Here is a 27958-nt window from a genome sequence, read left to right on the forward strand (position 1 = left end):
TATTTTTGTGAAAGCGTTTATTCATGAAGAATGTAAATTATCGCTGATCATTACAGTATATACACAGTCACACATGTAAAAATCATTAACTGGAATCACTGAGGTTTAGTGCGGAATTTCTGCCATGGATGTTCGGTTTCTTCAGCATTCATCCATTCCAGCCAGCGGTTGTAGTAGCCACGGAAGCCGTCTATCTTCTCCAAGAACACATTCTTCTTAAGGTACTACAATGGAAATAACCAAAAGAGAACTAACAGTCATCAATGAATGTTGGATTGATGTCAGTGGGAGGGAGGCATCATGGCTTTCATTATGAATCCTAGCAGTCTACATACAGCAAATAACACTAGAACAAATAATATAATATGTGTAGTGAAACCTCCACCAGCGGGAGCTGGTGAGGGAAGAGAGGTTAAACACTAAGCTAAGTAACACAGAGCTCAGGCACAGGTGTCACAGGTAATGAGAGAAGTCAGACAAGCCAAGGTCATACACAGAGATATCAGCACTGTACACACGGGCAGTCAGGAGAATAGTCAGGGACACGCAAGAAATCAGAGCCTATCGGGGACGTGGTAACCAAAACGTGAGACGTAAGACAAAGTCGGAACCAGGAGGGGAGCGTGGTGTCAGAGACAGAAAACAAGAAGCGAAGTCCAGAGATCAGACCGAGTCATACACGGGTAAAGGCAGTCAGAGACACAAGGATCACCAAAATCAGAATACAGGTCAGGGGCTCAAGCTGGGAAGCATGAACTATCACTAACACCAGTCAGCAGGCTGTGAAGGACTGAAATAGCCCAGCTAGCTCAAGAACAAGGCTGAGGAAATTAACCCCTGCATGACCAGTCCCAAGAGAGGAAAGATGAAAATAAACTCCGGACTGGACCATGACAATATGGAGACACATTAACACAGGAGTGCGGGGAAGAGGTGGGAAGGGTTGTCAGACCATCATGCTCCCTTGAGGGTTCTGCAACCTTTGATTAGACCTCACAATCATATTAAATAAGAATAAAGACCTTTTTAAGAAAGAAAACTGTAACGATATGTAATCATATGCAATGTAATAACTTGCTCAGAAAAAAAATTCTCCAATTCTCTTAAGCCTGAGTATATGAACTGAAAAGTGGTTTTACAATAGAAAAAAAAAATAGGAATAGTTTTTCAAGCATTTTCTGAGGAGGTTTGCAAAAAAACACCCGAAGAAAAAAATAAACACAAAAACTGTGTGTCAACTAATACTTAGAGGCAGATGTCAGCTATATAATACAGCCAGCACCATCTTTGTATGCATGTAGAAAAGCCGCGGAGACACCATCACGTGTTTCTCAACGCAAGCAATAAATAGCCAGGTCTTTCACCGGGAAGGAACAACCACGGGAAGGGCAGCATCCAAAAGGAAAACCACCTATGCCAAAACATGGTATCCATCCACAGACAGCTGTTTTCCTTTTTATTGCTTGCATTGAGAAACACGTGATGGTGTCTCTGCGGTGTTGGATGTTTTGATCTCCCCGAGGTCATTCATCCTTATGTTTATAGTCCTTTTAATAGGCACTGCTCCTAATAGCCAGTTTCCTACTCCACACTGATGAGGGGCAAATACCCCGAAACAGCTATCTGTGGATGGATACCACGTTTGGCATAGGTGGTTTTCCTTTTGGATGCTGCCCTTCCCGTGGTTGTTCCTTCCTGGTGAAAGACCTGGCTATTTATTGCTTGCGTTGAGAAACACGTGATGGTGTCTCCGCGGCTTTTCTACACGCATTTGCATATTTCCCATAAGGGATGGAGGCAGTGTTCTGGATCACTGCGTTGAGAAACACGTGATGGTGTCTCCGTGGTGTTGGATGTTTTGATCTCCCCGAGGTCATTCAGCCTTATGTTTATAGACCATCTTTGTACTGTATGTACAGTTGAAACCAAAAGTTTACATACACTATATAAAATGACATACACGTTTTTCTCAATATCTGACATGAAATTAGAATAATCCTTTCCTGTTTTAGGTCAATTAGGATTACCATAATTATTAATATTTGCCTAATGCCAGAATCATGAGAATGTATTGAGGCATTTTTATTACTTACTGCAAAGTCAAAAGTTTATATACATTTCATTAGTATTTGGTGCCATTGCCCTTAAACTGAATGACTTGGGTCAAACGTTTGGGATCTCCTTCCACAAGCATCTCACAATAGTTGGTCGGAATTTGGGCCCGTTCCTCCTGACAAAACTGGTGTAACTGATCCAGGTTTGTAGGTCACATTGCTCACACCGGCCTTTTCAGCTTTGCCCATAAATTTTCAATAGGATTGAGATCAGGGCTTTGTGATGGGCACTCCAAAACATTTACTTTGTTATCCTTAAGCCACCTTGTTACCATTTTGGCAAAATGCTTCAGGTCACTGTCCATTTGGAAGACCCATTTCCGCCCAAGATTTAACTTCCTGGCTGATGTCGAGATATTGCCACAATCTTCTTTTCTCATGATGCCATATAGTTTGTGAAGTGCATCAGTTCCTCATGCAGAAAAACAACCCCACCACATGATGCTGCCACCTCCGTGTTTCACAGTTGGGGTGGTGTTCTTAGGCTTCCAAGCTTCTTCCTTTTTCCTCCAAACGCAACGATTGTCATTATGCCCAAAAAGCTCAATTTTAGTTTCATCACACCACAGGATGTCTCCAAAAATTAAAGTGTTTGTTCCTGTGTGCATTTGCAAACAATAATCTGGCTTCTTTATGTTTCTTTTGGAGTAATGGCTTCTTCCTGGCAGAGTGACCTTTCAGCCCATGCTGATAGAGTACTCGTTTCACTATGGATATTGACACAATCTTACCAGCCTCCACCATCATCTTCACAAGGTCATTTGCTTTTTGGCCTTGGGTTGATATGCACATGTCGGACAAAAGTACGTTCATCTCTGGGACACAGAACCCGTCTCCTTCCTGAGCAGTATGATGGCTGGACATTGCCATCTTATTTGTACTTGCGTAGAATTGTTTGTACAGACGAACGAGACACCTTCAGCTATCTTGAAATTGTACCCAAGGATGAGTCAGACTTGTGCAAATCCACAATTCTCTTCCTGATATCCTGGCTGAGTTATTGACTTTCCCATGATGCTACACAAAGAATCAGTGTGTTTCACGTGTGCATTAAAATACAACCACAGGTGTGTCTGTAACTCAGATGTTGCCAAAAATCAGAAGTTTCCAAACACATGACATCATCATATGGACAGTCCAGAATTGTTTAAAGGCATAGTAATCTTTGTGTATGTAAATGTTTGACTTTGCAGTAAGTGATAAAAAATGTCTTAAAACATTCCCTTTCTCATTATTCTGGCATTTGGCAAATATTAATAATTATGGTAATCCTAATTCACCTAAAACGGGAAAGGTTTATTCTGATTTCATGTCCGATATTGAGAAAAACCTGCAGATGTGTATTTTTTATATAGTGTTTGTAAGCTTCTAGTTTCAACTGTATATGACACATACCTGATCCAATCAATGAGAGTCTGCAGGTGTCTAAACATAAGCATTAGTTTCGGACAGCTGCTTTATTCCTCCACCCGGTTATTTATTTTTTGTTATATACAAATTCCTAGTCACTTTAAAGGGGAACCTTCCACTCGGATAATGCTATCAATCTGCAGACATAGGGTTAGTCACCTGGTTAATAGCATTAGGAAGGTGACTGGCTGACTTACCGGGAGTCAGCACCCAAGAGAAAATTAACTTTAGTCCTCCGTTGAGCCGCTGGCTTTCAGTCATGCAGGTGTGCCTTTAGTCACCAAACTGTACACCGCGAGCAGTGGCGGTAAGCACACCCCGGCACTGACTGACAGCCAACATAACAGGGCATCAGTGCAGAGCAACCTGTCAGTCAAAGTTCTGGAGCGTGCTTATTGCCACTGCTCATTGTGCATGGAGTGGTGACTGAAGGCACGTCTGCATGACTGAAAGCCGGCGGCTCACGGGAGGACTAATGTTAATTTTCTCTAAGATGCTGCACATTCAATATAGCGGACGGGCACCTAACTGACAGTATTACCCTGCAGATTAACCCCATAACTGCAGGTTAATAGCGTTATTTCACAGCTTCCTTTTAACTTCAAGGATCATGTTCACAAAAGGAAACTTCTGCAAACGCTTGTTTCTATTGGATCACTAGTTTTACTGGCCTTCTTGGTTGACTGAGTGCGCTGTGGATTATTTTTTACCAAACACAAGTTTCCATGTTGATAAAAACAATCCATTTTACCTAAAAGGAGGCCGATTCGCTCCTCTTCACCAGCCTCGAATATTATTGGTTTTATCAGCTTGTATACTCACTTTATCAAAGTTTGGTGGGTACTGTGCTGCAAACTCCAGCTGACGGATCACCACTTCATTAGGAGCCACATTTCTGTTCCTCATGTCCCGCAGAATATTGGTTAAGTAGACGTAATCCAACCTCTTTATGGCCGCATTAATCAATGTGCTATATACATTGACATTTGGATGGAATCCACAAATCTGTAAAGTAAGTTACCGATCAGATATGCAAGAAGATCCTTGTGACTTGGTTTATATAAAAAGGCAAATCAGTGAAAACATTTTATTGTTTTCTAGACTTTATCAAGTAAGAGTAAAAAAAGCCAATACACTAAATAAACAATGTAAACCAGCAATATGTTATTACCACCATGTCTTCCAGGAGCTGTAAACCATCTTTTTCTTTAAGGCATGCCCTAGCGAGATTGCAGAAGGTATGGACGTTAGGCGCAATTCCTCTCTGTGCCATCATAGGCAACAGCTCCTGTAAAGAAACCATTCAGACGATCAGATTTTAGACTGTACGTGTGACATCAAGTGTGAAACAATCGGCACGAGGTTTCCGAATGTGTCAGTGTTCTCCACGGCAGCCAACCAGATGCCAGATTTAATATTTCCAGGGCAATAAAAGAAGAGCTCCGATTGGTTGTTGTGGGTATCTGTCCGTTTTTTCAAAAAGTCAGCTTATGCATGAGGCCCAACATATTCTCAAAAAAGGGAAATGCTAAAATCTGTATTAAATAGTATTCACACATAAAATATTGCTGCGGGCAACTGAACGTTGTATTTTGGCGGCAGCACACAAAACGCCTACATACAGGCTCAGTGCACAGTTCCCGGTCTAAGCGCAAATTCACATGAATAATTGGCTGCTTACCGCTCAGGAAACAAAGGGACAGCTTTGATCCGTACAGTGGTTCATTTGTCATCCATAAGCAAAAAAAAAGGAATAAAAATGGCCAAGTACACTTTCCTATGTAATCTATACAACGCATCCATTAAAAACGCACCAGCCCCGCGGACTGTGCCCCACGGATGGCGGCTGATTCTTGTGCACCCATTGAAATCTATGGTTGAATCTCATTTATAAAATGGATGATGAGAAGTGCTGCTGACATTGTTTCCCCACAGTCTGGTGGTCATTACATTTATGTGGACTATTATTGGGCAACATGAATTATATTAGCAGATCATCAATGTAGCGGAAGTATGCAAGAGGTTTAACAGAGCAAGATGACAAAAATTCTTCCTCCAGTTTCGCCTGAAAGAAGTTCGCATATTGTGGGGACCTGGACACAGTATGACAGATTTAAAAGTCTTAATACTAAAAGGTCATTTTAAGGATGACAGAGAAAGGAAAATTTGGGAATTCAAACTAATGAAAATGTTCAATTCTTTAACACTAAGACTTAATTTAACACCTGGATTTATGAGTCACTACATGGATACAATTCACACCTCCACCAGACGGACTCCAGATAACTAAGAACATTATTCCCACTGCCTCTCCATTTCTAAAGGTACCGTCACATTTAGCGACGCTGCAGCGATCTAGACAACGATCCCGATCGCTGCAGCGTCGCTGTGTGGTCGCTGGAGAGCTGTCACACAGACAGCTCTCCAGCGACCAACTATGCGAAGTCCCCTGGTAACCAGGGTAAAAATCGGGTTACTAAGCGCAGGGCTGCGCTTAGTAACCCGATGTTTACCCTGGTTACCAGTGCTAATGTAAAAAAAAAAACAAACACTACATACTTACATTCCGGTGTCTGTCCTCCGGCGCTGTGCTTTCCTGCACTGACTGTGAGCGCCGGCTGGCCGTAAAGCACAGCGGTGATCTGCTTTACGGCTGGCCGGTGCGGACAGTGCAGGGAAGCAGAACGCCGAGGGACGCGACAGACACCGGAATGTAAGTATGTAGTGTTTGGTTTTTTTTTACATTTACACTGGTAACCAGGGTAAACATCGGGTTACTAAGCGCGGCCCTGTGCTTAGTAACCCGATGTTTACCCTGGTTACCAGTGAAGACATCGCTGAATCGGCATCACACCGATCACACCGATTCAGCGATGTCTGCAGGAGATCCAGCGACGAAATAAAGTTCTGGACTTTCTGCTCCGACCAACGATGTCACAGCAGGATCCTGATCACTGCTGCCTGTCAAACACAACGATATCGCTAGCCAGGACGCTGCAACGTCACGGATCGCTAGCGATATCGTTGTGAAGTTGGTCAGTGTGAAGGTACCTTAAGAGAATGCCAAATTTGATTTCTCCTTCGCCTCATTGGGGGACACAGGACTGTGGGTGTATGCTTCTGCTGCCAGGAGGCTGCCACTAAGTAAACGTGAAAAAAAGTTAGCTCCTCCTCCATCGTATACACCCTGACACTGGCTACCAGAGACTCCAGTTTATGCTTAGTGTCTCAAGGAGGCACACCTCTGAGTCCTGTTCCTTTGGACTCCTTTTTTTCAACACTATGAATTGAAGGCGCGACGGATCCTTTTGAGGGTCCGATCTCCCCAAAACCATCAACGGGCAAGCACGTGTGATTCCATATCCACGTACCCTTTCCCGCTACGTGGGATTCTGCACCAGACTTGGCCCTGACCACCCTAAGGTATTTAGACCCTGGGCTGTACAGGTGCCCCTAGACGTCCGTGTTTCCCCCCCGGATTTCTACACCCCTGCTCTGCTGCGGTGATAGATGGGGTGGTGGACGGTCCCTCTCCTTATCCTAGGTAATGGAGATAGGGCTCCTGCACCGTCTTTTTTGCTTCCCCCCTCGCCCTGCTGGCATCTAACAATGGGGGGGCTCCTGACTGTGCGCTTTAGGTTTTACCTTACGCCCCTGGCATCTTGCGACTGCAGGGGCTCTCTAGTGCTGGGGGGGATCCGTTGCCTGCGCCGTGTTCGGATTGTGCTGCGGCTCTGCAGCGCTCCTTTGCTGCCGACCCCTTTCTTTCAGGCGGCCGTTTCTGCGGCGCTGTGGTGGGGTCTCTGTACCCGGCGCTGCGGTGCTGTGTTGCGGCCGGCGCCACGGCGTTACGGCGCTACTGGCGCCGCAGCGCTACGTGTGGCTGGTGCCGCACTATCATCTCCAGGTGCGGGCCAGGTCTCCAGATTGCTCGGGGACATCTTCGGGCAGCACAGGGCCCGGGCTTCCACCCAGCAGACCGTGCCGTTAGGCTCCTCCCCTTCCGGTGCGTCCACTTCCGGTTCCGCCTTTCCTCTCTCAGGGGGAAAAAATTGAGGTTCCGGCTTTAGGCCTACTACAGGCCGCAGCGCTGTTTGGCGGTCCCTCCCCCTGACATCGGCTCAAGGGGCTCTGAAAAAGATAAAAGCAGCATCCTTTTGTTCCGCAGCGTGCGTCTGGAACTGTCGCAACGTTCTTGGGGACACAGGACTGGGGTGAGTGCTTCTCCCTCCAGCTGGCTGAAGCAGTATTTTTTGACCCAGTCTCTGGCCCCAGGTATAGCATTTACGGATCGCTATGTCTAGAAGAGTTAAAGTCTCACACGGTTCTATTTACCGGTTGTGTAGATTGTCGTGCCCCATTCCCGCACGCCCAGAGTAATCGCCGCTGCGAGGCCTGTGACTCTGAACGCGCCCAGGAGCCCCCCCCCTGCCAGCTCCCCAGCAATCCCTCCGGCTTCTGCCTCTGAGGATTTTGAGGCAGCTCCGCCGGTCACGTCTTTGTCGCAATCGATGGCGTCCCTTACTGAAGCAATCAAATCCCTTCAGACCCCGGCAGTTAGGGCCAGCAGTCCATCTGTCTCGGAGAGGGCCTCGGGGTCTCAGGAGCCTCCGGCTTGCAGGGGCCGCGCTCACACTAGACAGACGCGTGGAAAGCGGATTCGCGCTGCGTCTCCCAGGCCCTCAGGTGCTTCCGCATCCTGGAGCTCTGTATCTCGTTCTCCTTCCCCTGCAGAGAGCGGGGAAGTTGAGACAGACTATGAGTCTGAAGGGTCCCTTAATTTTGAGAATCCTGGTTTTCAGGAGTCGGTAGATAGCCTCATTGAGGCTGTCAATCAGTCCCTGGGAATAGAGGACGAGCTCGCCTCATCCTCGGATCATAAGGTCTCGTTTAAGCGGGCAAAACGGGCCCATAGGGTATTTTCCTCTCATCCGGAATTTGAGGACCTGATTCGCCGTAACCGAGAACACCCGGACAAACGCTTTTCAGGGCTTAGGGCTCTGAAAGCTAGGTATCCCTTTGCTACTGAACTTTGTAGTAATTGGGCAGAAAATCCTGCTGTGGATCCTCCGGTGTCCCGTTTAGCCTCTAATACATTGCTATCTCTCCCTAATGGCTCGGCAATTAAGGATCCTACGGATCGTCTTATTGAGAGCTTGGCTCACTCCGTTTTCGAGGCTTCTAGTTCAGCGCTTTTCCCTTCCTTCGCGGCAACCTGGGTTACTAAGGCTATGATGTCTTGGTCAGAGTCGTTAACTAAGGCTCTTCAAGAGAGTGATTTGTCAGCAGAATTGGCGGAGATGTCATCTGATTAATGCATCTTTGGATGCTGCAGATTGTGCCTCTGCAGCGGCGGCTAAAGCTATTGCTATTAGAAGGGCTCTCTGGCTAAGATCATGCCGGGCTGACTCTACTTCTAAAAAAATCGCTTACTACTCTACCGTATCAGGGTGGTCGCTTGTTCGGTGAAAAACTGGATCAGCTGATTTCGGATTCCACAGGAGGGAAGAGTAAGTTTCTTCCTCAGCTGAGGACTAGACAGCCTTTTCGCCGCCAATTTCAGGCTCGTTTCAGACCCTTTCGCAATGCTAGATGGGCTCCAGCATCGAGTTCTGCTGCGCAGGGTCGACCCAATCAGGACCGTGACGTTCGGTTCCCCTATTCGGCCAACCAGGGGGGAAGAATGCGTTCCCAGTCAACTAGATCCAGAGGATCTAGGACTCAAAGGTTTTCGGCTAAGTGACTGGAGGCCTCCTCGGGGTTCCTCCAACAGAGTAGGCGAACGTCTTCTTTTGTTTCACCAGGTCTGGCTTCAGGTAATCCACGACCGGTGGGTGGGGGAGCTTGTATCTTCAGGTTACAAGATAGAGCTGGTCCGTCTACCTCCTCCCCGGTTCTTCCCATCCCGTCTTCCCAAGTCCGAGTCTCTCCGTCAAGACCTGTACAACTCCATAGAGACCCTTCGTCTCAGCGGAGTAATTTCTCCTGTTCCAAGGGAGGAAAGGTTTTGGGGCTTTTATTCCAATCTTTTTGTAGTCCCCAAAAAGGACGGAACAGTCAGGCCTATTCTAGATCTAAAACTTTTAAACAGGTTTGTCCGCGTTCGTCACTTTCGGATGGTATCCCTCAGGTCTGTCATCGCCTCGCTAGAAAAGGGAGTTTTTGGCCTCAATAGACATTCAGGACGCCTATCTACATATTCCCATCTTTCCACCTTATCAAAGATTTCTCCGGTTTGCCTTAAACGATCAGCACTTCCAGTTCACGGCTTTACCCTTCGGGCTGGCCTCCGCCCCCAGGGTGTTCACAAAAGTCATGGCAACTGTAGTATCCATTCTGCACTCCCGGGGCATAGTTGTCCTGCCTTATCTAGACGATCTACTGATCAAAGGGGCGACTTTTCAATCTTGCAGGGAAAATGTCGGCATCACTCTGGACACCCTTTCACGTCTAGGTTGGCTAATAAATTTAAGGAAGTCATCCCTTCAACCATCTCGGAGAATCTCGCTTTTAGGCATGATCTTCGACACCTCTCAAGCCCTTTCAATTCTCCCCCAGGACAAGGTCCTTGCCCTTCGGCAGGAAGTATGGAAGCTTCAACAAATGTACTCTCATACGATCCGGTCTTGCATGAGGGTGTTAGGAAAGATGGTTGCAACTATAGAGGCAGTTCCTTTTACGCAGCTTCATCTTCGCCCTCTCCAACAAGCTATCCTGGCAGTGTGGAACAGAAATCCTCTCTCCCTCAACCGCAGATTCCGGTTGTCTCTCCAGGTCAGGCAGTCCCTCTCTTGGTGGCTAAACAGCTCATCACTCCTCAGGGGGGAGCCCTTTCCCCCAACCAATTGGCTAGTGGTCACAACAGATGCCAGTCTCCTGGGTTGGGGAGCAGTGTTCTTCCATCACACAGCTCAGGGGCTCTGGTCCCCTCAGGAATCAGCCCTCCCCATCAATCTCTTAGAGATCCGAGCAGTTCGGCTAGCCTTGCGACATTTTCACCATCTTCTGGCGGGTCGCCCTGTCCGAATTCAATCGGACAACGCCACAGCTGTGGCCTATATAAATCACCAGGGGGGCACTCGCAGCAAGGCAGCCATGCAGGAAGTAAAACAGATTCTGTTCTGGGCAGAGAGAAATCACTCTGTGATTTCGGCAGTTCACATTCCGGGCGAAGAGAACTGGGCGGCAGATTTCCTAAGCCGTCAGGGTCTAGCTTCCGGGGAATGGTCTCTCCATCCCGAGGTTTTTCTGCAGATATACCATCGTTGGGGGACGCCAGACGTGGATCTAATGGTGTCCAAGGGCAATGCCAAGGTACCCAGATTTGTCTCTCGGTACCGAGATCCTCAGGCTATCGCGGTAGATGCGCTAGTACTGTCTTGGAACCAATTTCTCTTCCCTTATCTGTTCCCGCCTCTGGCTCTGCTCCCGAGAGTAATCAAGAAAATCAAGGCAGAGAGAGTACCGGCTATTCTGATCGCTCCGGATTGGCCTCGTCGGACCTGGTATGCAGACCTGGTGCAGCTTCTCGCCGGGGTTCCATGGCGGCTCCCCGATCGGCCAGATCTTCTTTCGCAAGGGCCGATCTACCACCAGAACTCAGGGGTCCTACGTTTGACGGCCTGGCCATTGAATCTTGGGTTTTAACTCAGGCAGGGTTCTCCCAAGAGGTAGCAGATACTATGATCAGTGCACGTAAGACTGTTTCGGCCAGAATCTACCATCACACTTGGAAAGTTTTCCTTGCTTGGTGTAGAGAGCACGGGCTGCCCCCTCTGCGTTTTTCCGTCCCAAACATTCTAGCCTTTCTTCAAACAGGCCTGGACTCCGGGCTTGCGCCAAGTACTCTTAACGGCAGATCTCGGCCTTATCTGTCTTCTTTCAGCGCAGGATTGCTACTAATCTTCAGGTCAAAACTTTTTTCCAGGGTGTCGCTCATAAGGTCCCTCCTTATAAGACTCCTTTGGATGCTTGGGACCTTAATTTGGTCTTAAGGGCTTTACAGGACGCTCCTTTTGAGCCTCTTCAGGATATTTCCTTGACTCTCCATTCCTGGAAAGTTGTATTTTTAGTGGCCATAACCTCCATAAGGCGGGTATCAGAGCTGGCAGCCCTCTCCTGTCGTTCTCCCTTTCTTCGTTTTCATCAGGACAAGGTAGTGCTCAGACCAGCACCGTCTTTTTTGCCGGAGATTGTTTCCTCATTCCACATCAATGAGGATATTGTTCTGCCCTCTTTTTGTCCTGCGCCTACGCACCGTGTAGAAAAAGCTCTCCATACGTTGGATCTGGTGAGGGCACTGAGGAGGTACATTTCCCGAACGGCTCCTTTTCGCCAGACAGATGCTCTGTTTGTCCTTCCGGAAGGTCGCAGGAAGGGTTGTGTGGCCTCAAAATCCACCCTGGCCAGGTGGATACGGGCAACCATTCAGGAGGCCTATCGTACCAAGTGCATGATGGTTCCGGCTGGAATCAAGGCTCATTCCACTAGAGCAGTGGGGGCTTCCTGGGCGATTCGGCACCAGGCCTCAGCAGAACAGGTTTGCAGGGCTGCAACCTGGTCTAGTTTGCACACGTTTGTCAAACATTATAATGTCCACTCCCAGATCTCTGCGGATGCAAGTTTGGGTAGAAGGATTCTTCAAGCGGCGGTGGCGCACTTATAGAGAATCATTATCCGAATAATTACTACTGGTGAGTTAATTTCCCTCCCTGGGACTGCTTTAGGACATCCCACAGTCCTGTGTCCCCCAATGAGGCAAAGGAGAAATAGGGATTTTTGTGTTACTCACCTTAAAATCCTTTTCTCCGAGACGCTCATTGGGGGACACAGCTCCCTCCCTGGTAGCCTGTTGGCTGCTTTGGCTGTATCTGTTTTTGTTAGTCAGTAGGATCTTTTCTAGACATAAGTTTTCCGTATTTATGCTGTTATATCATTTTTTGTGTTTTGTTCTCCTACTGCTTTTGCACCAAACTGGAGTCTCTGGTAGCCAGTGTCAGGGTGTATACGATGGAGGAGGAGCTAACTTTTTTTCACGTTTACTTAGTGTCAGCCTCCTGGCGGCAGAAGCATACACCACACTGTCCTGTGTCCCCCAATGAGCGTCTCGGAGAAAAGGATTTTACGGTGAGTAACACAAAAATCCCTATTTCCTTGGCTTATCTATGGACTCATCACAATTCCCACCCCTTAACAAATGTCCTACTGTAGTATTCTTTAAATGTTGTGCTATATTCTTATTAATCTCTTTGTAATCTTGCCTGAAGAAGGAGCCACTGTGCTCTGAAAGCTTGCAAACATATTATTTTCTAGTTAGCCAATAAAGGTATCACTCCTAGAATACTTCTGTTATCATTGGGCAGAAAAGTATTCACATTGATAAAAAAAATTAGAAATGCCTAAAACATGCAAAAAAATCCTAAAGATCCAAACTTTTATTCCAAAAGAGATTAATGAGCCAAGGGCCGTAATGTATAGATCTAAATCTAGATGTGACAATTCCTGCCAAAGTGAAGGTCACCTCACAGTGGTAAATCTGCCCCATTACTTTGTAATGATAGACACATATGGACAGATATCTAAGAGTCATTTCTACATGAACTGGAAATAAAAAATTTTGGGTCGTTATTAAGCAATATTAAAACATTTACTTTTTTCTTTTAAGAAAACAAAAATATAAAAAAAGTCAGGCATATCTGTCACCAGCTTTACAAAATGATTTTATACTACAAATATAATCTTGTAAGGCTGTGTGCACACGATGCGGATTTGCTGTGGATCTGCAGCGGATTTTTCCACGCAGAAACGCTGCAGATCCGCACTGTGATGTACAGTACAATGTTATTCAATGGGAAAAAAAAAAAGCTGTGCAGAAAAATCAGTGCGGAATTGCTGCGGATTTCAAAGAAGTGCATGTCACTTCTTTTGTGCGGATCTGCAGCGTTTCTGCACCCCTCCATGTTAAAATTCCGCAATGGCAAAATCCGCAGAAAATCTGCATAAAAACCGCAGCAAATCCACGGCTGCAGATTCTGCCAGGAGATGCGGATTTTGTGCAGAAAATTCTGCACTTCTTTTCCTACGTGTGCACATAGCCTAACACCGGGCACCTACTGCAGCCTCTTTGCTGTCAGATATCGTGGATTTTCTCACAAGCGGTGGTAAACATTTTGTGATGCATTTTTATCATTTAAATTACTTAAAACATCCCCTTACCAAAGCCGACTGCAGATTCAGAGTTTTACTCCTCTTCAACACCAAAGTGTTAAAAAAGGTGAGATCAGGCTGTACTCCATAGGCATCCATGATGGCCAGTATGGCCGATTCTGACCCCACTTCTGGTCTCACCACTTCCGCTAGCAGCGTGAACGTTTTTATTGTAGGACAGACGTTGTCTTCTTTCATCTTTTGAAGAATGCCCCCTAAGTCACCAATCAGTGCCAGTCTGTCAGACGGGGTATTGACATTAGCAAGTGAAACTATTTTTTCCGTATTTATAGACAGGTCCAAGAGGTTTGGCCTATTACTGGTATCAAAAGAGGGCTCACTGGGAAAATGGTCAGCCTTCCTCACCACGGCCAGGGTCTGTGAGCCTACCAAGCCCACAGCTGTGTTATAGGTGCCACTGGTAACTGAGGAATCGTCCAGGAGCATCTGCTGCCCCATCTCTTGAGGGCTATCCTTACTTTTCTTGACTTGCAGGCTTTTCTTGTCTTGACGGCTTTTCTTGTCTTGCTCCTCTTTGCCTGCACTTAAAGTCAGGGTTGGCAGATCCATAGGCTGCGTGAGTAAATGTAGGGCTTCAGCTGCATCTCCAATTCCACAATCTCGGGTGGCACGAATAAGCAGGTTATAGGTGTTTACATCCGGCTTTACCCCCATGAGGAGCATCTGCCTCCAGACCTGAAGCACAAGATGGCATATACATTCATTATACCAGGACCAGAGAAGGATAATACATGCAAGTGTGGTAAGCTGCAAAAGTATGTACACCCCGTCACAAAGAAAGCAGTGATTAACTGGACACTGACTAGTTGACATGTAACGGCAGTATCTAAGTATACGACGCAGCGGCGACGCACGGAAAAACGCGCGCAAACGCGCGCAAAAACGCGCGCGTTTTGCGACGCGTGCGTCGTTTTTGACGAAAATCGGACGCACAGAAAATGCTACATGTAGCGTTTTCTTGCGTCCGACGCTAGCGTCGGAAACGACGCACGTGGCGAAAAACGCCACCAAAACAACGCACGCGTCCCCTATGTTAAACATAGGGGCGCGTCGCCGCTGCGTCGCCGACGCAACGCTAATGTGAACGTAGCCTAAGTATGTTCCGATAGGTCAGAGGATCACATTGGCAAAGCCTGTGATTTCCAGGATAAAAAGCTTTGTAGAGGGCTTGGCCCATCGTCTTATACCATTTCCAAATGCATGATCACATACTAGGCAATTTCTAGTAGCACATTCTTACAAGTTCTGAGCTATTTTCAGTATCTGTAAAGCCTTGCTATGACGACACAGCACATAATATTAAATATCCAGATGTAAGTTCAGTAGGCCAGGAGACATACGTTATTATCTTTATGCTGACTTTTGAATTTGTGTGTCTTTCTTTGGTTGGTCATGAAACACAGACTATTGCTCGTACTAGCCTGACTGTGACTCTGGAGTTGCTGATGGTTGCAAGCTTATTGTCTGCTATCATTGAGGGATAAAGATATGGGGTAATTGAACTATGGATGTATGCTTAATATGTTGAATGACCATTCTGTGGCACCCTGTGATTTGTTGACTTGCAAAACAGAGGAGAAGAACTATGCAAATTGATTAAATACTCAAACAATGCAAGTTAATCTCATCACTCCTTCCTCTTGACCTCTAGATGATGGCTTGAAGATCAACAGTTGCAAACTATATAGAGGGGATATGCCCCTGTAACAAGAGATCCAAAGAATCAGAGACTCTTTACAAAACCACAGCCAGAAGCACTTTGCAGGACAGCAGCCAGGGAAACAGCCAGGACAACATGGCTCCATTATGAGGGACACATATTTAACATTCTACAGGATACCAGCTTAGGGGACAACGGCCCTGGCTGAAATTATACAGATCTGCTCCATTGACCATCACTGAACCCATGGATACGTTTGGGGAGGCCAGGATTTGGACCTGTTGGTCACCCAAGTCCCATGGATATGTTTGCGAAAGCCAGGATTGGGCCCCACCAGTCACCTCGCTCATGGAGATGTTTGTAGAAGCCTGGTTGTGACCCTTCCGTCACCTGGCCTGGTACCTCAATGGACTGTCAGCTTCCATGCACCATCTTGGGTAATTTGCTGGGACTGTTCTATGGGTTATTGTCTGTTTGTGGATAATTAAAGTATTGCAACGCTATTTTACCCTCACCCTGTGTTGTCTGAGTAGTATTATGCCCACAATAAAAGGTGAGCGGGCGTTAAGTGGGATGATTCCTGGTCCATGCGGTCTCAAGGCAGCGGACTAGAGCACCCGTTGACCCTACCCCATGTCGCCACACTTGCCCACAGGCTTTCCCATTCTCTCTATACAGCATCCATACCTTCAGAGAATTCCCAGGTAAGCGTGCGGTGTAAGGGTATAGGCCGGCAGATGTAGGGTGTGAGGGTGTGTGCACAATCGATACCTGTAGAGAATTCCCAGGTAAGCATGCAGTGTAAGGGTATAGGCCGGCAGATGTAGGGTGTGAGGGTGTGTGCACAATCCATACCTGCAGAGAATCCCCAGGAAAGCGTGTGGTGTAAGGGTATAGGGTGGCAGATGTAGGGTGTGAGGGTGTACGCACCAATCCATACCTGCAGAGAATTCCCAGGTAAGTGTGTGGTGTTAGGGTAAAGCCCGGCACATGTAGGGTGTGAGGGTGTGTGCACAATCCATACCTGCAGAGAATCCCCAGGTAAGCGTGTGGTGTAAGGGTATAGGGCGGCAGATGTAGGGTGTGATGGTGTACGCACCAATCCATACCTGCAGATAATTCCCAGGGGTAAGTGTGTGGTGTTAGGGTAAAGCACGGCAGGTGTAAGGTGTGAGGGTGTGTGCACAATCCATACCTTCAGAGAATTCCCAGGTAAGCGTGCGGTGTAAGGGTATAGGGTGGCAGATGTAGGGTGTGTGCACAATCCATACCTGTAGAGAATCCCCAGGTAAGCGTGTGGTGTAAGATATAGGGTGGCAGATGTAGGGTGTGAGGGTGTACGCACTAATCCATACCTGCAGAGAATTCCCAGGTAAGTGAGTGGTGTTAGGGTGAAGCCCAGCAGATGTAGGGTGTGAGGGTGTACGCACCAATCCATAACTGTAGAGAATCCCCAGGTAAAAGTGCGGTGTAAGGGTATAGGGCGGCAGATGTAGGGTGTGAGGGTGTACACACCAGTCCATACATGCAGAGAATTCCCAGGTAAGTGTGTGGTGTTAGGGTAAAGCACGGCAGGTGTAAGGTGTGAGGGTGTGTGCACAATCCATACCTTCAGAGAATTCCCAGGTAAGCGTGTGGTGTAAGGGTATAGGGTGGCAGATGTAGGGTGAGTGCACAATCCATATCTGCAGAGAATTCCCAGGTAAGTGTGTGGTGTTAGGGTAAAGCCCGGCAGATGTAGGGTGTGAGGGTGTGTGCACAATCCATACCTTCAGAGAATTCCCAGGTAAGTGTGCGGTGTTAGGGTAAAGCCCTGCAGATGTAGGGTGTGAGCACAATCCATACCTTCAGAGAATTCCCAGGTAAGCGTGCGGTGTAAGGGTATAGGCCGGCAGATGTAGGGTGTGAGGGTGTACGCACCAATCCATACCTTCAGAGAATCCCCAGGTAAGCGTGCGGTGTAAGGGTATAGGCCGGCAGATGTAGGGTGTGTGCACAATCAATACCTGCAGAGAATTCCCAGGTAAGTGTGCGGTGTTAGGGTAAAGCCCTGCAGATGTAGGGTGTGTGCACAATCCATACCTGTAGAGAATTCCCAGGTAAGTGTGCGGTGTTAGGGTAAAGCCCTGCAGATGTAGGGTGTGAGGGTGTGTGCACAATCCATACCTGCAGAGCTTGTAGGAAGCCCAGCTCTTCATCCTTTATGCATCCCATAAACAGAACGTTGTATGTTTCAGGGCCGATGACACGAAATTTTTGTGCAATTTCCTTAAAATCCAAGAAGACAATATTAGCTTGTAATTCTCCAGCTTGTGAGAAATCTAACCAGCGCTGCTATGGGTCATGACATATGGTCACTTTAGTGGGACAGCGCGGCAGTTCCCAGCACAGCGGAGTGGCCAGAGCCCGTGCAGAAAAATAGTGAGGGGGACGCAGAGCTACACCGGTGGCAAGGATCTGTGGGGGTCCGTGTGCCACCATAATACGAGACATACTAACTAGCTGACATTGACACCACAGCACCATCTTCCCATGTATTGTGCTGGCAGTGGATGTGTTGGTAGCAGATAGTACAATGCCGTCCACATGTCTCAGAATTAGTCAGTGACCCCATTGGTCCCCAGAGAAGCACTGAATCTGGTGGGGTCTTCTTATGGCTGCCACGTCACTGCCCAGACACAGTGCACAGGTGATTCAGGAGGCTGAAGGATTCCCTATGGAATGATTCGCTCCCGTTAACCTACTTAGGGATAGTTATAAGGACTCCATTGTGGGTGACCAGGACTGTGACTTACCTTGAATACCTCACCACCGCCTTGCAGCCCTGAGCTCAGCGTGCAGACCTTCAGCAAACTCCGGTAAGTGATGGGATTAAGCAGAACGTTCTTGTTCATCAATTCTTCCCGCAGTTTCAGTGCGTGCTGTAGACCCGAGTCTTTCCATGGGGACTCCGCGCAGGCATTGAACAGGGCAGTGTACGTGGCATCCGTAGGAATCAGACCTCTCTTTTTCATCTAAATTTTGTAACAAGAAATGAGTCTATAATAACTGTATGTAATGATAGAGGAACATGAGACCCAGGGCGTGATCAGATAACTCCATTACGTCATTGGTCCCCCTCAACTAACAGAACAAATGGTCCGTGGTGCTCACTGGGGCGCTGATGCCTTCACAGCAAGAAACATCCCCACAGCTTCTACACTGATGGACAATGAACGTTACACTAAGGAACACTCTCCTAAGGCAGAACAGTCCTATCAGGTGGCTGCTGCTAAGTGTATGTAAGAGGAATAACACTATTCTGCTCCTTCGTGTCCTGCAATTGTCACCAGCGCTAAGCTTCAGTTACCTTCCAGCTAGTGGGTAGAGTATGGTTTTGTAGGAGCTGAGCACTGAGGGGAGATAACCCACTGACTAGAAGCTGCAGCACGTTCTGCCCGTCTCTCCCTCTTGTTGTTCTATCACTGTGCTCCTGCTCCATTCCTCAGTGACTTGGAAGTCCATCTAGTTTTTATATAGATGGATTATAGCTGTATGTCTGACTAAATAATGACTTCAGGAAGAAGGAGAAGTGGCTCTTGAGTAGAGAAAGAAGCGTATTTCTCTGACTAGATAGATTTGGTAATATTATTAATTTATGCTAAGTTTTTTGAAATGACAGTTACCAGCTAAATAGTATCTCCACTTTGTTTCATTAATCAATAGTGCAAGTGAAGACAATACACCTTATCAGGTAAACCTGCTTCTTTTGTCACTTACAATCCATTTCTCTCCCCTCTGTACCAGTCTGTCATTGTAAACTTGTTTACTGTGAACGATATCTATAACATTGTATGTAACCCCTTCTCATGTACAGCACCATGGAATTAATGGTGCTATATAAATAAATAATACGGTAGTAATAATTTCTGGCCTCTTGCACTAATCATTCACTTTCCGTAACAGCTAAATCTATGGGAGAAGGGAACCTGTCACCAGAAGAAACGTGATTAACCTACATATATGGGGTTGACCTGCAGGTTACTAGTGTTCTGAACCTGCCCAGTGGCGGCATTTAGACTCCCGCTGCCAGGAGGTCACAGGCTCAGTCACTACTCTGTGAATAGATAGCGGCGGCTGTAACCACACGCTGGCCCTGACTGACAGCGTGCCCTAATGCTGAGCTGCTGTCAGTCACTGCAGCGGGTGCCGTTACAGCCATCGCTCTCTATACACAGAGAGGTGCCACCCCCATGATTAACTCGAATGCTACCGGGAGGAACGCGACAGGTTCCCTTTAACAAAAATGTCTGCAATGCCCCTATAAGCCGATGGAAGAGGGAGCTGGAAGGAGAAAAGGCAGAGCACAAAAAACTGCTAAAAGTGCAGGATACACAGGATCATATAATCTACCCCCATGAGTGTATAATCAGGGGCAATTATTCTCATGGGGTATTCCTTATTCTAAGAAGCCATCTGAAAGTGCAGGTGAATCATAAAGGGAATCCTCACACGGTTTTAGATACCCCATCTGAGAGCAGCAGGATAGAAGGGGCGAGACCCCGATCCCAGCGATGCGTCACTCTTTTTGCTGCTTATTATTTTGATAAAAATCCCTGTTTTCTCTGCTGCAGATCTAAAAGTTCTCTAATGCTGTGCTCTGTGTAACCCCGCCCACACAACTAGTTGGCAGTTTTCTGCCTATGCACAGTGTACACTAAGATGCCAATCAGCGGTGTGGGCGGGGATATACAGAGCTCATTAATACATCAGTCTGCCTGATGAAGGTCTGTGTAAGACCAAAACGTTCATGTATGTTATACGGACTGCATTAAACATCTTCACAGATTCCTCTTGAGTGCCAAGTGTTATTTTTATACAGTCACACAGTGACTGCAGACGTATTCATTTGGCCCGGACAAGCCCTTTAACCATGGACGGCACAATGATGGGCGCACAGACTTGACCCCCGGTCCATACATCTGAATAGAGCGTGAAGGCCTTCTTCACATAGCCCGCTCTTCCGCAGCCTCCGATGAGAACAGTGTAGTTGCGTTCTTCAGGCTGCAGCCGCTCCGCTTTCAGCATCTGTACCTCGAAGAGCTCCAGGGCCTGGGCCAGCTGCACACAAGAGGGGACACATCAGAGGACAGCAATGGAGGGCTTACACAAGGAATCAGGAAAAGGCAAGGAAAGAAGGAAAAAAATCAAATAAATCACATAACTTAGAACATGTTGCGACTAGTAACAAAGGAAAAACTGTAAAAACGTACAGATGCAACGAAAGAAGCAAAAAGACGGAGAATGCAATAAAAACACAAGGAAAAGACTAAGCAAAGACACAGCAGCTATTTCTTAAAAACTCTTGTAACTAATTTATTGGTCTTGGATGTGATTTTCCTAATTGCAGGATCGCTGGGCCGTGTAGTGACTGCAATAGTTTTACTGTGATTACAAACAGCACTTGAAAAAAAAAAAAAAAAACACGGCACAAGAGCGACTTCTGTAAATGCCCTTTTAGTGATGGCTATGGTCCTAAACAATAATGGCGGCTATCTGCTCCATCCGGGCACTTGCCAGGCTTCGCTGTGTTTCTTAGGTGTTAGTGGTGACTCTACCGCCCTTTCTTAGGTTACTATCCGCCATCATTTCGGACAATGTTTGCCATAATCAGACATTACCTCATTATAAACCAGCATTGCGATGTAAGATCCCTCCCCTGCGGATCCCCAGTACCATGACATTACACACATTCTTACCTTGCCCTCCTTAATTTTGGCCTTACACTGGAGGAAGTACCAGTACGGAGTGTTTCGTCTTCCCCTGTACTTATTATGAGAGGGTTGCTTGCCCTCAGTAATTTCCTCATCCTCCTCATATCTCAAGTCCTGGAGATCTGGAGACGATTTCCTAAACACAGTTTTTGAGGAGTAGGTCTTGGACAATGTCCCAAAGTTGTCCTCCTCTGGGACTGGTGAGTTCTGACCAGCACCGGCATAGTCAGAGATAGTCCTGAATCGCGGGACTCTCTGCTGGGATGGAGTCTGGTAAGGAGTCAGACAAATCTGTCTGCACAAGGGTTGCAAAGTTATTAACCAGCCTGATGCCAGGGAGCAAGATGGCAACTTAGCGAGGATCTTCAGAATGCCCATGGTTTCTCACGAGCAATGGTCTTCATGCAACTGAAACAATTCACAAAAAGAAGAAAACATCAGCTCTAAACAGTGTGGTGGCTCCATGGTCAGCAATGTCGCCTCACTGCTCTGGAGTGGCGTGTACCAGTGTGCAGGCAACCAGGGGACTAGCAGCGTGTGACTGCTCTGTAGGAGACAGAACGCGGAATGGTTGGAGGGGAGCAAATACTTATTGCTCACTGCAAAATGCACATTTATACAATGTGATTTTCTGGATTTTATTTTTGATACTCTATCTCTCAATATTAAAATTAGCCTACCCTTAAAATTATAGACTATTCATGTCTTTGTCAGTGGGCAAAGTTACAACATCAGAAAGGGAGCAAATACTTATTTCCCCCACTGTATCTATGGGTGATACTGATGTACAGATATAAAGGGGTGATGACAATGTACACATACTGTATATAGGAGTGATGATGATGTACACATATATAGGGGTGATGATGATGTACACATATATAGGGGTGATGATGATGTACACATATATAGGGGTGATGATGATGTACACATATATAGGGGTGATGATGATGTACACATACAGTACAGACCAAAAGTTTAGACACACCTTCTCATTTAAAGATTTTTCTGTATTTTCATGACTATGAAAATTGTACATTCACACTGAAGGCATCAAAACTATGAATTAACACATGTGGAATTATATACTTAACAAAAAAGTGTGAAACAACTGAAAATATGTCATGGGGGTGCTGCCTTATTACAGGGTCTAACTATGGGGGCTGCCTCATTACAGGGTCTGACTATGGGGGCTGCCTCATTATAGGGTCTGACTATGGGTGCTGCCTCATTACAGGGTCTGACTATGGGGGCTGCCTCATTACAAGGTCTGACTATGGGGGCTGCCTCATTACAGGGTCTGACTATGGGGGCTGCCTCATTATAGGGTCTGACTATGGGGGCTGCCTCATTACAGGGTCTGACTATGGGGGCTGCCTCATTATAGGGTCTGACTATGGGGGCTGCCTCATTACAGGGTCTGACTATGGGGGCTGCCTCATTATAGGGTCTGACTATGGGGGCTGCCTCATTATAGGGTCTGTCTATGGGGGCTGCCTCATTATAGGGTCTGACTATGGGGGCTGCCTCATTACAGGGTCTGACTATGGGGGCTGCCTCATTACAGGGTCTGACTATGGGGGCTGCCTCATTATAGGGTCTGACTATGGGGGCTGCCTCATTATAGGGTCTGACTATGGGGGCTGCCTCATTATAGGGTCTGACTATGGGGGTGCTGCCTCATTACAGGGTCTGACTATGGGGGTGCTGCCTTATTACAGGGTCTGACTATGGGGGCTACCTTATTACAGAGTCTGACTATGGGGGTGCTGCCTTATTACAGTGTCTGCTGCCTTATTACAGTGTCTGCCTATGGGGGCTGCCTTATGCTATAGAGTCTGCCTATGGGGAGTGCATTATACTATATTGTGGACTATTTAGTGCATTATGCTACTGTATATGGAGGCTATCTAGGGGGCCATCATACAGTATGGAGATTACAGTGTGGGGGTCACTATAAATTGTTGGAGCCATCAAACAGTTTGGGGACTACTAAGGAGTCAAGGAGTCAGTATACTGTGTGGGTGCTACTATACAGTGAGGGGCATTATACTGTGTATAAGAGAGCTGTACGGGGGGAGACTTGGGCCATTATTAAATGTAAAGTGGGCACTTATTGTTATAGGGGAACTCGGGTTACTGTGGCTATCAAAGGGGCACACAGGGCATTATTACTTTCTAGGGGGCAAAATATGGGCACTATTTTCTAAGGCACTTGCACCCTGGCATTACTATATTATAGAGGGGTGCTTTAGAATTTAGAGAGCACAGAGAACCACACAGCAGGTGCAGTAACAGGGACACATACAGCAGCAGCGGCTCAGTATTGGGGTATCAGGTGGAGTAATAGGGACACATACGGCAGCAAGGGCTCAGTATTGGGGTATCAGGTGCAGTAATAGGGACACATACGGCAGCAAGGGCTCAGTATTGGGGTATCAGGTGCAGTAATAGGGACACATACGGCAGCAGTGGCTCAGTATTGAGGTATCAGGTGCAGTAATAGGGACACATACGGCAGCAGCGGCTCAGTATTGTGGTATCAGGGGCAGTAATAGGGACACATACGGCAGCAAGGGCTCAGTATTGAGGTATCAGGTGCAGTAATAGGGACACATACGGCAGCAGCGGCTCAGTATTGGGGTATCAGGGGCAGTAATAGGGACACATACGGCAGCAAGGGCTCAGTATTGGGGTATCAGGGGCAGTAATAGGGACACATACCCCAATACTGAGCCCTTGCTGCCATATGTGTCCCTATTACTGCCCCTGATACCCCAATACTGAGCACTTGCTGCCGTATGTGTCCCTATTACTGCCCCTGATACCCCAATACTGAGCCCTTGCTGCCGTATGTGTCCCTATTACTGCACCTGATACCCCAATACTGAGCCGCTGCTGCCGTATGTGTCCCTATTACTGCACCTGATACCCCAATACTGAGCCCTTGCTGCCGTATCAGGGGCAGTAATAGGGACACATACGGCAGCAGCGGCTCAATATTGGGGTATCAGGGGCAGTAATAGGGACCCATACGGCAGCAGTGGCTCAGTATTGGGGTATCAGGTGGAGTAATAGGGTCACATAAGGCAGCAGCGGCTCAGTATTGGGGTATGAGGTGGAGTAATAGGGACCCATACGGCAGCAGCGGCTCAGTATTGGGGTATCAGGTGCAGTAATAGGGACACATACGGCAGCAGCGGCTCAGTATTGGGGTATCAGGTGGAGTAATAGGGACCCATACGGCAGCAGCGGCTTAGTATTGGGGTATCAGGTGCAGTAATAGGGACACATACGGCAGCAGCGGCTCAGTATTGGGGTATTAGGTGGAGTAATAGGGACCCATACGGCAGCAGCGGCTCAGTATTGGGGTATCAGGTGGAGTAATAGGGACCCATACGGCAGCAGCGGCTTAGTATTGGGGTATCAGGTGCAGTAATAGGGACACATACGGCAGCAGCGGCTCAGTATTGGGGTATCAGGTGGAGTAATAGGGACCCATACGGCAGCAGCGGCTCAGTATTGGGGTATCAGGTGGAGTAATAGGGACCCATACGGCAGCAGCGGCTCAGTATTGGGGTATGAGGTGCAGTAATAGGGTCACATACGGCAGCAGCAGCTCAGTATTGGGGTATCAGGTGGAGTAATAGGGACACATAAAGCAGTAGCAGCTCAGTATTGAGTTATCAGGGGCAGTAATAGGGTCACATACGGCAGCAGCAGCTCAGTATTGGGGTATCAGGTGGAGTAATAGGGACACATACAGCAGCAGCAGCTCAGTATTGGGGTATCAGGGGCAGTAATAGGGACACATACGGCAGCAGCAGCTCAGTATTGGGGTATCAGGGGCAGTAATAGGGACACATACAGCAGCAGTGGCTCAGTATTGGGGTATCAGGGGCAGTAATAGGGACACATACAGCAGCAGCGGCTCAGTATTGGGGTATCAGGGGCAGTAATAGGGACACATACGGCAGCAGCGGCTCACTATTGGGGTATCAGGGGCAGTAATAGGGACACATACGGCAGCAGCGGCTCAGTATTGGGGTATCAGGTGGAGTAATAGGGACACATACGGCAGCAGCAGCTCAGTATTGGGGTATCAGGTGGAGTAATAGGGTCACATATGGCAGCAGCGGCTCAGTATTGAGGTATCAGGTGGAGTAATAGGGACACATACGGCAGCAGCAGCTCAGTATTGGGGTATCAGGTGGAGTAATAGGGTCACATATGGCAGCAGCGGCTCAGTATTGAGGTATCAGGTGGAGTAATAGGGACACATACGGCAGCAGCAGCTCAGTATTGGGGTATCAGGTGGAGTAATAGGGTCACATATGGCAGCAGCGGCTCAGTATTGAGGTATCAGGTGGAGTAATAGGGACACATACGGCAGCAGCAGCTCAGTATTGGGGTATCAGGTGGAGTAATAGGGTCACATATGGCAGCAGCGGCTCAGTATTGAGGTATCAGGTGGAGTAATAGGGACACATACGGCAGCAGCAGCTCAGTATTGGGGTATCAGGTGGAGTAATAGGGTCACATATGGCAGCAGTGGCTCAGTATTGAGGTATCAGGTGGAGTAATAGGGTCACATACGGCAGCAGCGGCTCAGTATTGAGGTATCAGGGGCAGTAATAGGGACACATATGGCAGCAGCGGCTCAGTATTGGGGTATCAGGGGCAGTAATAGGGACACATACGGCAGCAGCGGCTCAGTATTGAGGTATCAGGTGGAGTAATAGGGACACATACGGCAGCAGCAGCTCAGTATTGGGGTATCAGGGGCAGTAATAGGGACACATACGGCAGCAGCGGCTCAGTATTGAGGTATCAGGTGGAGTAATAGGGACACATACGGCAGCAGCAGCTCAGTATTGGGGTATCAGGTGGAGTAATAGGGTCACATATGGCAGCAGCGGCTCAGTATTGAGGTATCAGGTGGAGTAATAGGGACACATACGGCAGCAGCAGCTCAGTATTGGGGTATCAGGGGCAGTAATAGGGACACATACGGCAGCAGCGGCTCAGTATTGAGGTATCAGGTGGAGTAATAGGGACACATACGGCAGCAGCAGCTCAGTATTGGGGTATCAGGGGCAGTAATAGGGACACATACGGCAGCAGCGGCTCAGTATTGAGGTATCAGGTGGAGTAATAGGGACACATACGGCAGCAGCAGCTCAGTATTGGGGTATCAGGTGGAGTAATAGGGTCACATATGGCAGCAGCGGCTCAGTATTGAGGTATCAGGTGGAGTAATAGGGACACATACGGCAGCAGCAGCTCAGTATTGGGGTATCAGGTGCAGTAATAGGGTCACATACGGCAGCAGCAGCTCAGTATTGGGGTATCAGGGGCAGTAATAGGGACACATACGGCAGCAGCGGCTCAGTATTGAGGTATCAGGTGGAGTAATAGGGACACATACGGCAGCAGCAGCTCAGTATTGGGGTATCAGGTGGAGTAATAGGGTCACATATGGCAGCAGCGGCTCAGTATTGAGGTATCAGGTGGAGTAATAGGGACACATACGGCAGCAGCAGCTCAGTATTGGGGTATCAGGTGGAGTAATAGGGTCACATATGGCAGCAGCAGCTCAGTATTGAGGTATCAGGTGGAGTAATAGGGACACATACGGCAGCAGTGGCTCAGTATTGGGGTATCAGGGGCAGTAATAGGGTCACATATGGCAGCAGCGGCTCAGTATTGAGGTATCAGGTGGAGTAATAGGGACACATACGGCAGCAGCAGCTCAGTATTGGGGTATCAGGTGGAGTAATAGGGTCACATATGGCAGCAGTGGCTCAGTATTGAGGTATCAGGTGGAGTAATAGGGTCACATACGGCAGCAGCGGCTCAGTATTGAGGTATCAGGGGCAGTAATAGGGACACATATGGCAGCAGCGGCTCAGTATTGGGGTATCTGCAGGATGAGGAGTTTGTGCAGGTTGGGAATAGATAGTGATGGGGCTGGAATGTGAGAAGTGAAATGTGTCTTTGTTGTATTCTCTGCAGACGAGTCGTGGCTGGAAGAAGTTGTCATGTCGGTCTGGGCCAGATGGAAAAGACGGGAAAAATGAACGATTCCATCAGAAAGAACATCAGCGGTAAGTCATTATCTGTAACTGTGCAGTGATCTCTTACATGTTCTGTAGGACTGGTATCTTACCACTGACCATATGGCGGTAATATCTACGTTGATCTTTATATAGAGATTATCTTCAGTAACAGAGCGGTCATCTGCTGAGGTTCTCCTCCACTATTAGGGCGCGTCACCCAGTTATAATAAAGGTTACCTGGTTAGGGGACCACTCAGAAGCTTCGCCCCCTGAACCATAACCCTGGCTACGCCTCTGGTGCGCACTGTCCCAATACTCATGGACACGGCTGTTATCACTCTCCCATAGTGACAGTTCTGTGCTGTGTTGTGCATAAATATGTGATTCTTCAGATGTTGTTTTAGTCTTTGCCTGATGAAGAGACCTGTGTAGTCTGCAGAGTTTGCAATTTGTCACCATCTTTTCAGTTAGCCATTAAAAGGTATCAACCACTGAGGACTCTCAATCCTAAGTATTCTGTCTGGCACTGGGATTTCTGCAGTTCCTATTGGTAATGCCAATACAAACCCCGATAGTCACCGTGAGGCTGATAACAGCGAGCAATAGTGTGAGACAGAGAGCCGTTGGCACGTACCTGCGGCCGCTTCTCCTGGCCGTGCCCCCCGGCACACACCGCCACGGACCGGCAGCCCCTGCGTGCCATGCCGTCCTCTGTCACAGGTCACGTTACCCAGC

The 27958-nt window shown here is 47.6% G+C and overlaps 1 protein-coding gene across 1 annotated transcript; it reads right to left on the bottom strand.

Annotated features, from left to right (window-relative positions):
• PTCD1 (pentatricopeptide repeat domain 1) lies at positions 1-27953 on the bottom strand. The gene is made up of 9 exons (XM_069733905.1): positions 27858-27953; positions 21150-21572; positions 20371-20511; positions 18207-18425; positions 17578-17679; positions 13740-14426; positions 4696-4812; positions 4347-4529; positions 1-224 (listed from the first exon to the last, which is right to left on the bottom strand). Exons 2-9 carry the CDS (start codon positions 21540-21542, stop codon positions 96-98), a joined length of 1971 nt encoding a protein of 656 aa, XP_069590006.1. The 5' UTR covers positions 21543-21572; positions 27858-27953; the 3' UTR covers positions 1-95.
• Between the last annotated feature and the right edge of the window lie 5 nt (positions 27954-27958).

This window comes from Ranitomeya imitator, chromosome 7 (assembly GCF_032444005.1).
Source record: "Ranitomeya imitator isolate aRanImi1 chromosome 7, aRanImi1.pri, whole genome shotgun sequence".
NCBI classification, from domain to species: domain Eukaryota; kingdom Metazoa; phylum Chordata; class Amphibia; order Anura; family Dendrobatidae; genus Ranitomeya; species Ranitomeya imitator.